This window comes from Denticeps clupeoides, chromosome 8, assembly GCF_900700375.1.
Source record: "Denticeps clupeoides chromosome 8, fDenClu1.1, whole genome shotgun sequence".
NCBI lineage: Eukaryota > Metazoa > Chordata > Actinopteri > Clupeiformes > Denticipitidae > Denticeps > Denticeps clupeoides.
The window spans coordinates 2,428,431-2,445,973 of NC_041714.1; the positions used below are offsets into that span (position 1 = coordinate 2,428,431).

The 17,543-nt window shown below is 42.5% G+C and overlaps 2 protein-coding genes across 9 annotated transcripts in view; both read left to right on the plus strand.

The window, feature by feature from the left end:
* The window catches only part of eml4 (EMAP like 4), a 44,682-nt gene extending 38,718 nt beyond the window's left edge, over window positions 1–5,964 (plus strand). For all 4 annotated transcript variants that reach the window (XM_028989263.1, XM_028989261.1, XM_028989264.1 and 1 more), the window contains 4 exons: window positions 1,974–2,061; window positions 2,231–2,329; window positions 3,722–3,852; window positions 4,532–5,964. In XM_028989263.1, the coding sequence (XP_028845096.1) occupies window positions 1,974–2,061; window positions 2,231–2,329; window positions 3,722–3,852; window positions 4,532–5,020 (807 nt within the window). In that variant the 3' untranslated portion in view covers window positions 5,021–5,964. The remainder of the gene's footprint in view (window positions 1–1,973; window positions 2,062–2,230; window positions 2,330–3,721; window positions 3,853–4,531) is intronic.
* Window positions 5,965–10,866: 4,902 nt separating this feature from the next.
* arfgef3 (ARFGEF family member 3) overlaps window positions 10,867–17,543 on the plus strand; it is a 28,639-nt gene continuing 21,962 nt past the window's right edge. For 4 of the 5 annotated variants that reach the window (XM_028989239.1, XM_028989242.1, XM_028989241.1 and 1 more), the window contains exons 1-10: window positions 10,867–11,244; window positions 12,002–12,053; window positions 13,075–13,156; window positions 13,300–13,431; window positions 13,988–14,056; window positions 16,243–16,365; window positions 16,505–16,550; window positions 16,760–16,844; window positions 16,985–17,089; window positions 17,200–17,527. In XM_028989239.1, coding sequence (XP_028845072.1) covers window positions 11,160–11,244; window positions 12,002–12,053; window positions 13,075–13,156; window positions 13,300–13,431; window positions 13,988–14,056; window positions 16,243–16,365; window positions 16,505–16,550; window positions 16,760–16,844; window positions 16,985–17,089; window positions 17,200–17,527 — 1,107 coding nt within the window. In that variant the 5' untranslated portion in view covers window positions 10,867–11,159. The remainder of the gene's footprint in view (window positions 11,245–12,001; window positions 12,054–13,074; window positions 13,157–13,299; window positions 13,432–13,987; window positions 14,057–16,242; window positions 16,366–16,504; window positions 16,551–16,759; window positions 16,845–16,984; window positions 17,090–17,199; window positions 17,528–17,543) is intronic. The other variant, XM_028989240.1, reaches the window with a different exon arrangement.

Here is a 17,543-nt window from a genome sequence, read left to right on the forward strand (position 1 = left end):
TGGGTCTGGATTGTTTTCTTGTGGTCAGCTGTGTTGGGATGACTACTAACAGGAGTGTGTGTGTGTGTGTCTGTGTGCACAGTCAGATTTCAAGGCATTGGGAAAACCATTAGGGCCAGATTGTCTAGAAGTGTAGAAAAGCTTTTTCAACACCGTCTTGCGTTTAAAGAGCATAAGGGTAGTGGAGAGAATGAAGACGTTGTTGGAATGTCCAGGTTTTATTACTGTTGGCAGATGGCACATGGTCTTCACTGAGGTCACTGTGCTGGTGCAGACAGAGACACAATAAAGAGAATCATGACGCAAATGCAGACACTAAGGCCTGAGCACAAAGGATTCTGGGAACAGCGAGTCTTGCTTGTGAGTTGTTCACTCTCTGTTAGTGAAGGTGTGTTTTGGGAGTATGAGTTCATGCATGTGCTTTTGAAATAATGTTTGCGTGTGTGTATGTGTGTCAGAAGGAAGGCATGAGATGAATTTCTTTGCAGTAGATGTCTGTGTGATAATATGTACTCAACTGCTGCAGACTGTCTGGCCCAACTTTGGAAGTTGAAGTTATAGACATTCTTGTGTTTGTGTGTGTGTGTGTGTGTGTGTGTGTGTGTGTGTGTGTTTATGTGTGCGTTGTACACCATTACCCTGAACTGAGAGTTCCCACCATCCTGTTATATCCTAAACTTTTACCCTTACCATTTTGATAGGTGCATCATTAACACTTAAGTGAAATGAAGTGAGTGAACAATTGCTACCTATTCATCTCAGTGAATGTCATCGATCTGAGCAAGGCATTATGGGAATACCTAGAAAGGGCAAGTGTACAATGACATTATCAGGCTCAGGCAAATCATGACAGCGTCCAAAGCATTCCTACCAAAACTAGAAAAAGGGGATGAATTGGATTAACTGTAGCCATGGCTAACGTTGGTTACGGATGTAACCATGGTAATATGAGTGGTCTGGGTGGATATATCTCTGTAGTGCTTGCTGCAGAGAAAGAGTTGTGTACCAAAAAGGTCAATCCATGTTGTGGTGAATAACCTCACCTCTGCTATAAAGGCCATCTTCACATGCCACTAAGCTTATTTTTTCCCACCCCAAGTGGGAAAAGGACACCTTGATTGTGGAAGTTGATTTCTCAGCATCAAACTGCTGCAGATCCATACTCTAGACCTTGCACCAGTCCTGGAAAATACAGAAATATGCTTTGACTGCCAGGCGAGCACAACATTAGTTCACTGGGAAAAACTCTTATCTGACCATATCTTACCCCCAATCCATGATCAAGGTGTTTCTGTTCCTCTGGACACAAATGAGATGGACTGCCAGAAATGCATTCTGGCAATTCCTGTGCCAGTGGACTGTCCTGGTCCCATTTGGAAATCCAGAGATGGATGGATGTGAGTTGTAATTGTGAATGTATGCAACACCATGGTTAGCCCATCACTGAGCCAGACTCAAGTTGAGGTCATTGTATCTACGCTAAAGAATGGAAGGAAGGGAGAGGTGCACTGTACCCCACTGCAAGGGCCCATGAAGCTTGCAGAACTCAACAGGAGAACAGCTCATAGAGGACAGAGTGGAAAATCCTCATGATCCTGCATGATCTCCATGATCCCAGAAGAAGAAGAAGCCATACTGTCACTTGTCATTCACCTTTATAGCAGCAGTGGGGTTCCTCGGCACAGCACAGAGTGACATCTTTTGATACACTGCCTCTGCCAGTCAGGAGGCATGAAACCACCTTTAATTTTAAAAAATGGATAGATGTGAAAGTCAAAACACATTTTCAGTTTTTGTGCAAACATTAATGTGTGAATGAATTTCCATAGTTCAGGAAAAAAAAAACTTGTTTTGCTATAGTTTGAATGGAAAACCTGTTTATGAGTCCAGCAATACAAGGTGGATTTGCTTTATTCCAAAAATGTCAAATGTCAGTGTTTCTGTGAAGATAACCATGAGTTTCTGTTCTCCAGGGACATTCCAGCTACATTACACATCTTGACTGGTCCCCTGACAACAAGTTTATCATGTCCAACTCAGGAGATTATGAAATCCTTTACTGTAAGTGTCTGAGTGACTGTGTGTGTTGATTGACGGACAGATATTTGTAGATGTGCCACTGTCTTCCCCCACAGCTACCCTGCAGAAATATTCTTGTCCTGCTATTGATTAAAGGGATTGGCTTTAGGTTTAAAATAAATTTCTTTGTCTCTGTGTGTCCTTTCCTAAGGGGACATTCCAAATGGCTGTAAGCTCATCCGTAACCGCTCAGAGTGTAAAGACATCGACTGGGCCACCTACACCTGTGTACTGGGCTTTCAGGTGTTTGGTAAGTGTTCTATATTTCGATTATTTAGTACTGTCAATGTCTATTTGTGTATAATCCTTTTTTAAAAGGATTGCAACACAAAATTCTGGCATAACACAAGGAAGTAAAACGGTTGAAGCCTTCATTTTCCTTTGTGCGGGGACAAATTGCAGTCTGTCCCATTCTTCTGCCTAAATCCACCACCCCCTCCGCTGAGCCTTGTGCAGCGTCTCCCTTCCTCCATCTCTAGGATTTCATCTCCAGTGTCTCTCTCTTCACTGTCAGGATCCTGGTCTTGTGAATTGTTTTTCCAACAGCAGTGGAACCCATACATATCAGGCTACAGCAAGACATAGCCATGGTCTTCCCTGGCTCACTCAGGCTAACCTGCATGTCGTTCCCATTCTGTCTAATCCTGTTGCAGTCATGCTAATAGGGAGACTTTTTGCTGAGTTCATGCATCACCCACCCCCTAGACTGTACTGTCTGTCACTGTGTGCCATCTGGTTTGTAGCTCTCCTTAGTGAGGGCCCAGAATACCAGCGCTCCCCCCCGCTCCAGAATTCCTGAGTTTTTATGAGACTGGAGCAATGGTGAGCCACAGGGCCAAACTGCACTGCCACAGTTGGAACTGATATGCCCCATGAGGGCTGTGCAGGAGATCTGTGATGTGTGAGATGTTGGCCACTGACTTGTGTACTGATAGAGTGAAGTATTTTCTTAGGGGACGATGCGCCCCCTGGTGGTGACTCATTTGTTGTTCAATGTTTATCTGGTTGTCTCTGTTATCCTTCTGTTATGTTAATGCAGAGTTGATTGTGCGTTTCTCTGTAAAATCACAGTATCATATTATATTTTTAATTATTCCAATTAATCACCTGTAGAACAATGAGAAAATATAAAGAAATAACATAACATACATGTTATTTATTTTATATATAAAATTTTATATATATATAAAAAAATGCAGAGTTGATTGTGCGTATGTTATGTTATTTGATGTATGTTATGTTATTTCTTTATATTTTCTCATTGTTCTACAGGTGATTAATTGGAATAATTAAAAATATAAAAAATATATAAAATGTGAATACAGCAAAAAAAAAATTTAACTGATGATTGGCACTGAGCATGGGCCTTGTTCAGGTAAGGTAAGATGTCCTTAGGATTTACATAAATATGATGGCAGCTTTCTGTCACCCAGAACACAAACCTTAATTATGCTTTTATAAACAGTAGTTAATAGATGATGGACAGCTCTCATGCACACTGCTTATTTATGCATTTCTAATCTTATGCTACTAAACAAGCCCCACCCTTAGCACATAGCACTGCACTTAGCAGCAGTTTGAGAATAGTGCCCTTAATGTCCATATTTACCTGCATGTGTGTACTGACACTCACATCTTACAGGAGTGTGGCCAGAAGGCTCTGATGGAACAGATATCAACGCCCTTATTAGGTCTCACAACAGGAAGGTCATCGCTCTGGCTGACGACTTCTGCAAAGTCCATCTCTTCCAGTATCCATGCTCCAGACCCAAGGTATTTTTTTATCTTTACTACCCATCTCAGGGCGTAGTAAACGAGTCTGATCCAAACCCAACTGTCCTTCTGTGTTGCCCAATGCAGTTGCCCTCAGTTTGACTACAGTACAGGCCAATAGGTTGGACACATCTTCTCATTCAATGTGTTTTCTTTATGTTTATGACCATAGATTCTCACTGAAGGCATCAAAACTATGAATGAACACGTGGAGTTATGTACTTAACAAAAATAACTGAAAACATGTTTTATATTCTAGTTTCTTCAAAATAGCCACCCTTTTCTCTGATTACTGCTTTTCACACTCTTGGCATTCTCTCGATGAGCTTCAAGAGGTCGGCGCCTGAAATGGTTTTCCAACAGTCTTGAAGGAGTTCCCAGAGGTGTTTAGCACTTGTTGACCCCTTTGCCTTCACTCTGCGGTCCAGCTCACCCCAAACCATCTCGATTGGGTTCAGGTCCAGTGACTGTGGAGGCCAGGTCTCCACTTGTAATGGTCATGAAAATAAAGAAAACACATTGAATGAGAAGGTGTGTCCAAACTTTTGGCCTGTACTGTATATAGCGGGACACTAGTTTCGTTTGAACTTTTGAGAACTATCCATTAGCTGCTTTGTACCTCACTGACTGATACTGTCTGTATTCATCAGTTTGACAAATTTTATTGCTCCGCCCACAGGCTCCAAGCCACAAGTACAGTGCCCACAGCAGTCATGTGACCAACGTAAGCTTCCTGCACAGCGACAGTCACCTGGTCTCCACTGGAGGTAAAGACACCAGCATTATGCAGTGGCGTCTGGTGGAGAAGACTCCTGCCCTGGTGCACAGCGACTCCATGGGTCTGAGCGACACTCTGCTCCACACCTCTTCTCCTCGCACCGTGACAATCCTTCCCCAGAGCCCGCAGACGCCCACCGAGCTGCCCCTCAAAACAGCCGTGCCTACTAGCCTCAATGCTGTGGCCAACACTCCTCCGCCCACCCCCACGGAGGTAGATGGTGAGCCCACCACCAATGGTCAGCAGGAGAGCCTCCCTGACACTCCTCCAACCTCTGAAGAGCCCACGCCTACTTCTGACAGCACTCTGAGCCCCAAAGACAGCCTGGACCCTAGTGATGACACCGCCACGCCTAGTGACGACGGCGTCCCCTTTACACCTCCCTCATAAAGACCCCGCCCCCACACTTCCTGGACATCCCTAACCTAACCCATCCAGCTGCCCTAGCCTTTGCTCTCCAGCTCCCTCAGGAGGCAGTATGGTGTCACTGCAACTACTCTTGGGGGGGGGGGCAAGCACAGCAAGATCTCTAATTGTCTTTCCTTCTGTTTTTTTTTTTACGTCTTTTAAAAATGGGATTTGCTTCCTGCAGATTGGTGATAACTTGGTGGTGAATGGATTTTGTAGTCTAGGGTCCTGAAGGTGGCAGTTTAAGAAAAAGTAAAGTGTTGATGTGAATGTGCAGACATCTGCAGCGCTGACCAGCTGCAGAACACACCAGCCCAGGCTCCCTCTTCATGCACATGCATTTCTTTTAACATGCTGAAACACACACGGTGATCTCACACACACATTTATATTTACAGTACAGATACTGTACACACACAAACAGGAGGCACAGAACGCTTCCCACTTTTAAATGTGATGTAGTTTTAATATTGAGGTTCTTGTCATTTTCAACACATACCATTTTCAGCATGTACAATATTCCATTAAAATGTCCAGTTGTCAATTACTTACAAACATTTGGGTTTATGTTGAAAATGACAGAACTGTTTCCATAAGTTGTACTGTTCAACGTCCATCATGATTAAAGACTTAGTTTCAGGTCTTCCCTTAATTGAATCTGGAGCTCTTGTGTGAACCTCCTGCAGAATATTTTCTGACATTGCTGTATTGCTGTGGATCTTGGAAGGACCGAACCCCTGCCTTAATCATTGTAACATTAGTGACGGTACAGGTCCAGAATCATTGATCAGCAGCCTTGCACTGTTTGTAGGCCACAAGCTTTGGCACATGCAGCCTGTCTCCACAGCAGCAGCATGTTGTCCCCCATGGTCAAGTTAATTCCAAAAAAAAAAAAAAAGTCTTACAAATGTGAGTGTGAGAGCAACGTTTATGCATCTGTGTCATTCCAGGAGAGTTTTATCTCTTCCCTTAAATAAAGCCCTTACCCAGCCACTCGTACCCTTCACCTCACTCCTATATACACACCCTCTCCCAATAAGGAAGACATGAGAAAGAAAAGGCTATGCTGTGTAGAGATTGGGCTGTGTGAAGAATGTGTACAAAGGCATGCTGTTCAGCAGTGGGGCATGTTTAGCCAGATCTTTTTTGTAAGTGGGATATTGTTTTGTGGGGAAATGAATGTATGTGGTTGTACATTGGAGCCTTTCTGACAATCTTTAGTTTGTAGGCATCAATTCACAGAGGCTTCTGGGGTCTAGTTAGGTACTGTTTTAATTCACGACTGATATGGTTTAGTTGGTAACATGTATGCATGATCTGTGTTAAAATGGCTTTGTAGGTTAGTAGCGTGCTGCTTTTTTCTTTTCTTTTCCCCTCTCACACCCTCCAGCCCTTTTTGCCCTTCAAGATGAGTTTTTTTGGTCGTCTGGCTTTGTTTCCATGTTGTACATTGTTTTATGTATATAGTGGTATGCCTGTGTGTATATATCAGCTCTTCTGGGGAGGTACTTAGCTAAGTGGCGCACGCTTAGTCTTTTGTCAGCTTTGTAAGCAGGAATCAAATACCTTCTGCCGCTAGGAGGCACTTTTTCACATATGGGCTTACCGGTGGATGCATGGGCATGATGTCATCATGGTGCGTAAAGGCTTTTGGGGAAATGTCACCAGTGTGAAGTGGTGTTGGCTTAGACTGCCAAGTAACTTTTCTTGAATGTGGTCCCACGTTACTTGCCTTGCTGTCTGGCTTGCTGAGAGGCGGGAATGTGGACAGCTTTAAACCCCCCTGCCCTAACCACACCCTTTTTTGTGTGTTGGGAGCAGGCGATGGATGATTGGTGGGAAAACAGATACATAAATAATCTCTATAAGGAGATTTGAGAAGCTGGGGTAGTTTTTCATACCAGCTTTGTGTGTGTGACTGTACGCTTTTGGAGTGTGAGTGTGAGTGTGAGTGTGTGTGTGTGTGTGTGTGTGTGTGTGTGTGTGTGTGTGTGTGTGTGTGTGTGTGTGTGTGTGTGTGTGTGTGTGTGTGTGTGCACGCGCTTAGCCTTTAAGAGTCTGATTTCCTGAAGGGCTCACACAGTCTGATTTGTTTCTGCTCGAGATGGGCTAGTATCCAAAACATACCATGGAAAGAAAAGACTTGGAATGAAAGAGAGAGTGAAATGGGAAGTGACAGTCCATCTGGAATGTCAGGCCTGGGAATGGACTATCCTGGGGGGGTGAAACTGTTCTCCAAAAGGTCTGCGGGCTTGTGCCCACTTTGCCAGAGTGCATGGCTTTTAATCCTCATCTCTCTGGAGGGCCATGGACTGGGGGAGGGGGGGGGGGGTACTTTTATAATAAACTTTTGTCATGTAGAATTCAGAAATGGTTTTGGAAGAAAAAACCATGATGAAATGATGTCAATAAAACACGAATGACAAAAAAAATGAGCCAATCTTTTTTCTCATGCATTCCTGTCAAATGGCAGAAAAATACTGAGGATAATAAACATTTTAAAAACAGCCTCTTCTGTGGTGTTTGGTTTTTTCCTTTCTTTGTGTACTCAGTGAAGGCTCCTTGGTCCCATGATTAATGTCACCATGACTGACACAAGTAAAGCAGGAAGTTGACTACAATACAAAATCCAAGGGTGTCAGGTAGTGGAACAAACTTCCGCCAGGCGGGCTTCCTGACCTGCCTCTTCCAGAAGTACTTGGATTGGCCATACCACTTTCCATTCTTCACAGATTAAAAAATGTCTTACCTGCCAGCTGGGCCACTGACATAAAGCTGCCTGGAAAATGCAGTGAAGCATACGGCCTACGTAGCTGCCACGGCATAGGAGGAACTAACTGGCCATCCGCACCCTTTCAGTTCCCTGCTCTCACTTTTGATTAGCTAGATTCTGCCTAAAGTGTATGAATACTCTTTCCTCGCACACTAAAGAGGACGTGACACTGAACCTGCCTGTGCAGTTTTTCTTCTAGTGTTACACATGTATCATATGGGTGCAGCACTCCAAAAAAAAATCTACAAACAGAACAGAATGAAGCTCGTACTTTGGATTTTATTTCACAAAAGTGGGTTTGCAAGGTCCAGTGTTAAAACAGAGCTTGGTTCTGTCAAGTCCATTCTTTAATGTAATTTCAGAAATATATCACACACCCCACCTCAGTAGAAATTATGTTATCTATGGTCAGGATCATAAGTGAACATCTCCATTCGTAAAAAAGGACAGGTAATTGATTCAACCTTAATATATTCCTATTTGGTACATTTGCAGCTGACCATTATAACAGGATACATTTTCTAGCCAGAAAATGTACCTAGCAGGTACCTAGTGTCACCCTCAAAAATGTCCTCATCCAAAACATCTAGCGAATATACCCTAGGAGACAATGAAACTGTAGGTCTTTCAAGAACTTCCAAAAGTCCAAAATACATGAAAGAATTGACCTTTATGCACCTTTGGGACAAATGTTAGAAACATTCGAAAACATTTTCTGCAAACAAACGTGTCAAATATGCTGAAGTTCTGTTCCTGTATATTGAGAGAATGACCTTTTGGAAAAACCTTGGCACAAATGGATGACCATACATCCTGATCAATGTTTCTTCCAAGTCTTTTTCCCAGACAGGCTTCCAAACATCCCACGAAGATGTTCCGTATTATCTCTGAAGGTCGAGTTCTTCGATGGCTCTCCTATGCCAAACGGCTGGAAGCGGAATTTGTCTTCCCTTCCACAAAGTGTCTAACTCTGTTAGAAAAGCTGTACACTGAACAAATGTCTTTGTCCTTTGATCAAGCATATCAGAGAAAGACATCAGAAGTTCAGACATCCAACCTGAGCAATGGGTGACCATAAAGACAATATTTCTCACATCCCCACTTCTTTTTTTTGGAGGTAAAGCACAGCATTTTTTATTAATAACCGCAACTATTTCTGAAGGTTAGAAATAATGCAGGCTAAAATTCAATTGCACCCATGCCACAGCTTCAGCATCAAAGGGCGTGGACGTGCATCATGAACATTACTGTGGACAACACTGTCGAAATGAGCTTGTTTGCAAGTAATAAAGATTTAATTCTCACTTATTCTTTATTGGAACTCATCAATATATATATATATATTTTACCACTGAATTACAGTGTATCTATATTTTTTTTCTGGGAGGTTGGGGGTTCTTTCCCACAGAATGTTTGTCGTGTTTATTTTATAAAAAGACATTTGTGATGTTCTAGCATGTGATTAGTTAACTATTGTATTTGCATCTCAGGAATGATGTTAATACGGCTCTTATATGTTCAATTTCCTTTCGTCAGAGTTGTCTAATGCATCTACAAAACTGATACTGATCTACTGATAATTTACCGCATTCATCAGACACCCTAACTCAGTGCAAATTACAATCACCATACAGGACATTAATAACCATTAAAATTATATATAAATTCTATAAAGGACGTTTTCAGTTCACTTTCTCATGAATCAGTAACATTCTACTTAGGACTTTCTTGTGCCGTTTAATCCTTTTCATGGGCAACAACTTGATTTTGTTTCAGACAAGATTAACATTGACAGAATGTGTGCATTTATTACTCCTTATTTCATCAAGGAAACTTCAAGTCAATAAAGTGGCAATGAAATGCAATTGTGGGAACAGCGCCTCTAGTGGCCACCTCTATGACCTGGAAGTAGTTGACTGAGTCAGAGTTGTGAGCAGAAGCCATAGTGCTGGAGTTGTTTGGTTAAACTAAATTAAAGTTCAAGTGAGCTTTATTGTCATTTCAGATACATACATGTTAGACAGAACATTGTGTGCTAGTGTGTGTGTGTGTGTGTGTCAGTCTAGAGTGGAAAAATCTTGAGTGTTCATGTGTCTGATGGCTTGTGGGATGAAGCTGTTGCAAAGTCTGGCAGTGAGGGGCCGAATTCTTTGGTACATTTTTTCCGGATGGTAGGAGGGAGAAGAGTGCATGTGAGGAGTGTGTAGAGTCCTTCACGATGCTGGTGGATTTCCTGATGCAGCATGTGTAGTAAATGTCCACACATTCTGTAAAGATGTCCTCACTATCCGGTCCGATACGGTGCAGTTCCCAAACCAGAAGGTGATGCAAATGGTTAGAATTCTCTCAGTAGTCCATCTATAGAAGGTGGTGAGGATGGGTGGTGGGAGATGGGCTTTCCTCAGCCTCCGCAGGAGGTTTAGAGACGCTGCTGGGCTTCGTTTTGTCCATGTTCAGAAATAGAATGTTCACATTACACCAGTCTGTCGGTCGGTGTACCTCCTCTTCTGTACACTGACTTATCATTCTTGCTGATGAGACCCACCAGGTTGTGTCATCTGTGAACTTGATGATGTGGTTGGAGCTGTGCATCGCTGAAGACTTCTTCGGCCCGGGCATGATGGTGGTGGCTCAACAGCGGTGCTCAGTGAGATGTAAAAGATGTTGGTGAGAACATCTGCCAGCTGGTCTGCACATTCTCTGAGCATCTTCCAGGTATATTGGTTGCAGCCTCAAAAGAGCAGAGATTCAACGAACAGTCCATCAGGGTGTTTGCATAGCACAGGAATCTGAGTGCATGCCCAACCCCAACCTAACTCCAAACTTAAAAAACTGACAAACTTAAAAAAAAAAAAAGCTTGACAGCCCTGGCTTTATGTAAAGCTTTCATTGCTGGTGAATAGTTTGGCTGACTTTTTGGTGGATTATTTATGTATCTGAAAATGATGTTTCTGATCGAGAAAAACGTGGACAGCCTTGCTATTAGAATATATTCACGACCGTCCACATTAAGGCACAAACAGCGCCTCCCTCGTGCTTAACCGCGCAACTACAGCGGGTGAAGACGGATCCCAGTCGCGGCCACCTCCGCTTCTCCGTTCGGACTGATCAGAAAGGGCCACGCATGTTAAAAAGACGCGGCAACGACACCCGGTATTCCCACACTCTGAAGCCGGATCAGCGCCGGCGTCATACCGCGAGATTTGCCCGCCTGCTCGGGATTAGGGATTTGACGTCACGGCGCGGGGAGCGGTTGGTCTGCGGAGCAGCGATGCTGCTGCTGCTGCTGGCGTAGCGGGAGAGACGCGCCTGCTCCGGCCTCCCCGGTGGCACTCGCACTGCGCGGCCATGGAGGAAATCCTGCGGAGGCTCCAGAAGGAAGCTTCTGGGAGCAAATTTAAAGGCATTCGGGACGCCTGCGGACACGCGTGCGGTGAGTTGGCGGCGCTGTCAGTGCGCCGCTGCGCCTTCCGATATAGATAAATATATACAAATCTATTATATTTCAATACACAGCACAAACACTCGTTCCACCGACTGCGCTGTATTATAATGAGCGAAAACATCCATTTTAGCGCATTATGTGTAGCAGGTGTTGTCCCCCGAGCATCGTCACCATTCAAATCCCACTTTAACTCCTTAATAGCGTTCGTATTTGGTTACTGGCGAGCTGAATGAACAGAATGTCGGGCAAAAATTCACAACTTTTCTTCCAATTGAATCCTAGCGCTTCATTATTTGTAACTATTATGAGACTCAATTCCAATAAAACGTGAGATAAACAACCAACTAAATGAATGGAGACAAAAATCCAGATTGTAGTCCAGTAGTAGCTTTTATGTTGGTTTTAGTTGATGTGTTTTCCCTCTGTACCGTGTACATACTGCTTTAAACAAGTGACTGCATTTTCTGACACTTCCTGTGTTGTCATTTCAATCCTGCTCATTTCTCTGCTTATTCGATGCACTGCTCTCACAGAGGAACAATTTCTGCTGTTTTAATGGGTGCGAGGTTTGCGGTGACTGACTACAGCATACTTCACCAGCACGTAAATGGGACTTTCAGCAGGCTGACATGCTGATATGAAATTGCTGCATCATCAGTACCCCTGTATTGTCAGTGCCTCCGAAGACTACCGATGTAAATAATTCTACAATGAATTGTCTTCGTTTTCTTTTTTGTATTTACAGAAACGCTTGAGGCCCAAAATGGATCTGTTAAGATATTGCCATCTCAGCTCCGGTGAGAAATGAATTACTTTGACTATTTACTCTCCTGCATGGTAAATGATCAGTGTTCAGTGCCATCCATGGGCAGAACGCCCACATCCACGGCTTTAGTCACAGTCCTGTTACATCACACTGCAGGTGTGGGTTGTTTTTTTGCTCCCAGAATAATAGCTGTGTGACGGAATACTGTGGCCACTGAACAGATGCTGATTTTCCTAGAGAGTCAATTAATAAGGCTGTAATTAGGCCAGTTTTATATCATCATTTATATCATCAAACAGGACCAAAGTCCAAAGTAATCTAGCACTCTGGGAAGATGACAGTATTCACCGCAAGAGAAGAATCACCCAACAATACAACAGAGACCCACTGTGAATGTTTTAAATATTAAACTTATTTATTAAGATTCTGTTTTTAGAATTTTATTAACTGGCTATTAACAGTAGAATGTAATTAACAGAGTGTGGACGTCTAATAAATGCTGTAAATGTAAATTAATATGAACAGCTGCTGTGCAAAGCCACACAAATCCATCAAGACCATATTATTAAGCCATTCCTTGCAGGGTAAGGTTACAATCCGCTTTATTAAACAGCAACCTTTGTTACGTTAGGTTGCAGTGCTATACAAATGGTATTTTTACTGTAGCACTGTCTATTCCATTACTGATTTCCTGTTTCCTGAAAGTCTCCTTAGGTGAGCATCAGTCTGCACCACTTTTATTCTGTGCCAGTTTAGTATCACCTTATTTGCAATGCTTTTGTGCAATGTTTACTGTACTGTACCTTTTTGTTACTTTTATTTTTCATTGTGATTTTTATAGTGTATTGTGTTTTTTAATGTATTGTACTGCTTTGATTGAGAGAGACCTGTAGCCAGAGATAAAACCACAAACATGACTATAATTCTGAAAAGGTTCTTCTGTTGTGATCTGCTAGGCGCTGCCCTGAATGTCTCATGTCCTGTATTATTAGAATAGTTTTAATTTCATGAACTAATTATCAACCAAATCTCTTTTCCCCCCTTTTCTTTAGAGAGAAGTGTCTGTTTCCTCTTCAACAGGCCCTGGAATCAAAAAACTCTAAACTGGCACAGACTGCTCTGACCGGGATGCAGGTGGAATGTTATTCATTTAAACCCCAACAAATTCATCCTAAGGCTCATTGCAAATCTTTTATTAAGATGAATCAATTACAGTACATTTTATATTTATTATTATATATGATCTTTGTCTCTTCAATGATTTGACTGAATGGCAGAAGATCCTTTGCGATGATCGCTTTTTATCTGTGGAAACTGAGGCTCCCCAGAACCAGCTATTGAACCAGATACTGCATGCTGTTAAGGTGACACCAGCGCTTCACGAGGACCTTCAGGTGGAGGTCATGAAGGTCAGTGTCACCTGTCTAAGATGGAAGTCAGGCCTTAGGTTAAAGGACATCATACAGTGGCTTTTAATTTTTTCCATTATTTTTTTATGTATGACTGATACTGACCTTTATTGAGGAAGTGAGATGTCAGTGCCGGCTTCCCTGTAGACACAATGAATGCCATTTATTGTACAGTATGGGATCAGTCAGGCATTTTTATTGTGATTTGTTCATTTCGAGTGATGAAGCAGAATTCAATAAATTAAGCAGGCAGTGACATTTTTTCTCCTTTCGATGAATATTTAAACCACTTGTTTATGTTGATCAGAAACTCAGAAATGTACCTCATTCAACTTTACTCCATTGCAATTTACTCCATTGCAATTGCTTGAACATGGATAAATAGTCACAATTCGCTTTGAAGTGATTTCACCACTTGACAAAGTTAAGATTTACATGTCATCAGATTTAAATGTCCATTTTGTGTTCAAAACTTTATTTAATGAAAGAGCATGGTAGCATTTTATTTCCAGCGTCATTTATTAGTTTTGACAGATCACTGCTCCTCCCTCGACAGGTCCTGCTGTGCATCACCTACTCATCCTCGTTCGAAATCAAAGGCGACTCCATCCTCAAGATCGCTGAGGTGAGTCCAAACGGACAGACAGAGTCTGAATAGCAAACTGGCTGTGAAACGTCTCACTGTCTGCTTCATTAAAGGTCCCCAATCATGAAAACTATTATTTAACATTCATACGAATTCCCCTTGCCTGTCTATGGTCATGCAGTGAATAGAAAGGGCCAGATGGTTCATTTAATTTTTTCTGGAAAAACTGCGAAACAACTTCCTGTCTGCGCCAAACATTGTGGTTGGTGAATGGTGTTGATGTTATTTCCGCAAATACCCACTCAACTTTTATTGGCTGCTCTCCTCCTTGTCCCGCCTCTCTCCTCCTAATTAGCATTTAAAGCTACAGACGGTGAAACGGCGCGTCCTGGAGAAATCTCATTGTGGGACTGTAATTCTGCACCACTGATGAACTTCAGAAAGAAACTTCAGATACAGTATTAGGGGATGCTAAGACCACAAAAAAAAGGTTTTATGTTGGGACCCTTTAATGCTAAACAGTAACAGAAACATAAATGTTCAACAGTGAGAGTCAGCACTGTTGACTGTCACTCCTTTCCATGCATGTGGCTCGTTTGTACATCTGACCGCCCTGTTCATTAATGACCTGATAAATGGACTCGGTGGCATGAATCAGCAGCTGGCACAGGATGCGGCATGCTGCTGACTGCTGGTGTACACAGCCGCATGAAGTGTGTTATCTGATGCAGGAAATCCATTAACGCTCCATAAAAGCACATCAGGAGGTGTAAATGGCTCTGCATCCACCAGGTATCTCCATCTGCTCCCCACTGAAGACAAACAGACATGAGCGGCCATCCATTCTGTCCACACACACAGACGGATGTGTTGTTAATGAAGGCTGTTCAGCATAACCTTGAGTTGAGCATTTCAAACATGTTGCCTTGAAACAGAGGGGTGCTTTATACATTTTATTCATACTCAAGATGGTCGAAAAGCAAGTCGTCCAGCTGTTTTAGTGACTTGCAGGTCAGAAAGCAACCCTGGTGTCCACCTGAAACACTAATCCCCTCTACAGAACATTTAGTTCCTTCCTGGTCCTTTATATTGCATCTGTGTCCATGGAAACAGTCACAGCCTCCATGATGGAGGTCCATTTTCCGTGACATAAGCGCTGAGGTGCAGATGATGCGTGGCTGGAAATTTTATAAGGTTTGACCTTTTAGCCTGCATTGATCATTTGTTTAAACTTCAGTTGTCTTAAGTGATAGCAAATAAAAAAGTCTGGACAATTACACCTGCACTCAGCATTATGTAGTTTGAAATATATTAAATATATGAAGTACAAATGATCTTCCCTCGGCTACTCCACTAAGGGGTCGGCAACAGCGGACCAGTTGGTCTGGTGGATTGCACAATTAATTTGACAAAAGTTTTACGCCGGATGCCCTTCCTGAAGCAACCCTACCCATTTACATGTTTATTAAATTTCATTTACTAGTAGGCTCTGTCCATTAATCTTTATTCTCTTTTTTTTGTGCTCATAAATGCTTATAATCATGCAAAAATGATCTCTTCACCTCTTCTGTCCACCAGTTTTCCATGCATGCATACATTTTTTAAAAGGAATAAATCAAGTCTTTGTGCATCTAACCTTTATTAAGTTAAGGTAATAGTTGGTGTGTGCATTGACAAGGATCTCACGATACATGGGTCACAATCCAATTATATCACAAGATACTGTGATTGCTGTGTTTTGTGATTTAACCGTGCCTGAAATGCCAAAATTAATTAAAAGAACTCAGCTGTACAGCGCCATCTACAGGAGTGGAGGTTGTAGTTGCACGCTGATTCTCATCTCTGCTGACCTCACTAATTTGTATACAAAAATATTGATACAATATCACCACTTAAAATATTGCAAAATATTGTTGTATCGATATTTTCTACTACTCGTAGTAATAGTAATAGAGTCAACTGATGTTTTTTTTTTAATAACAGCTGGATATTTTCCCAGTCTGTCATGTTTCATTAGTGACCAAGTTGAAATGTCTCTTGGGAGTTTTGGCAATTATGATCTGAAGGGGTGTAGTGGGTTTTCAACTCCTTTCAGATAATGAGCTTCACTGGACAGAAACCCTCCCAGGAAGCATTACTCAGTTCATTGGCTGTTTGGCTGGAATGCTAAAGTAGGATTAGCCACAGGAGGAGGTGGTGTTGATGTGTGTTTCTGGGATTTGCAGGTATGCATTGAGACGTATGTGTCCAGCTGTCATCTGCGCAGCATTAATACTGCCATCCGAGCCACGCTTAGCCAAATCCTGGGAGACCTCACCCTGCAGCTATGCCACAGACAAGAGGGCATGGTGAGACTAACACACACATACCAGCTTCTCTTTCTTTCTGCTAATGACAAAGACTTTTAGTGAATCTAAATCCAAGTTTTTTATTCAACTGCACCTGATTGAGTTGAAGCGGTTTATAGCATCTGTGTTTTATCTGCAGGGAGCAGACGGGGAGGAATTCCCAGCCCAGGTTTCTCAGCGCAGAGGTACTTCATTTTTTTATTTATTTTTTTATGTGTATCTTTTTCTAGCCCTGGCCCCATACAAAAGTAAAAAAAGTTCTACAAGTCTGTAATAAAATACCGGGAAGAAGGCTTCATATTAGTTGCATGGGAAAAACAAGATGGATTGATTTATTTCCTTTCTGTCTGATATCCACATTATTAACATTGTGTTTGTGTCTGCATGCACACAGATATCTCACCAACCACTGAAGCACTGTGTGAGGACGTTGTGACTGTCCTGACTGTATTTTGTGAGAAGTTAGAATGGGTTGGCAAGTAAGGAGAGTTGATTATAAAATGCAAAATAAAATGCAAGCAAATGCTTGTTTTTTTTATGGAGGGAAATAATTATTACTGTTGTCACAAAAAAATCTGCAACCATTTAATTAATTTTTATTTCCTTTTATTACTTTAAGTGAGAACCAGTTGCACCAGCTACTCTATCTGGAGTGCATTCTCTCCATGCTCAGCAGCTGTCCTCCTACTATGCATCTGCACCGTGGATTCACTGATCTGACTTGGTAAGAGTTATTCCTCTGGCAGGATTATAAAAGGCTCAATTGGGTTTTTATCTCTGAGAAAGGAGTGGATGGATGGATGGCTACTGTTTAATATTTGTACCTACTCATAGGAAACAACTTTGTCCATCCCTGGTGGTGATCATGGGCAATCCTGTCAATGACAAAACCATAACATCAGCCCATGGAGGCGTCTCCCAAGAGACCATCACTCTGACTTCTGCGGGGGTGTCAGATCAGGGCCGTGGCTCAGGCTGCTCCTCCAGTGCCCCCGCCATGATTGGTCCGGTGGTGCGGACCATCTGCTACATCGCCGCAGAGCTGGTGCGCCTGGTGGGATGTGTGGAGTCGATGAAGCCTGTGCTGCAGTCCCTCTACCACCGGATCCTGCTGTACCCACCACCCCAGCACAGAGTAGAGGCAATCAAAATCATGAAGGAGGTAAGGACTGATGTGC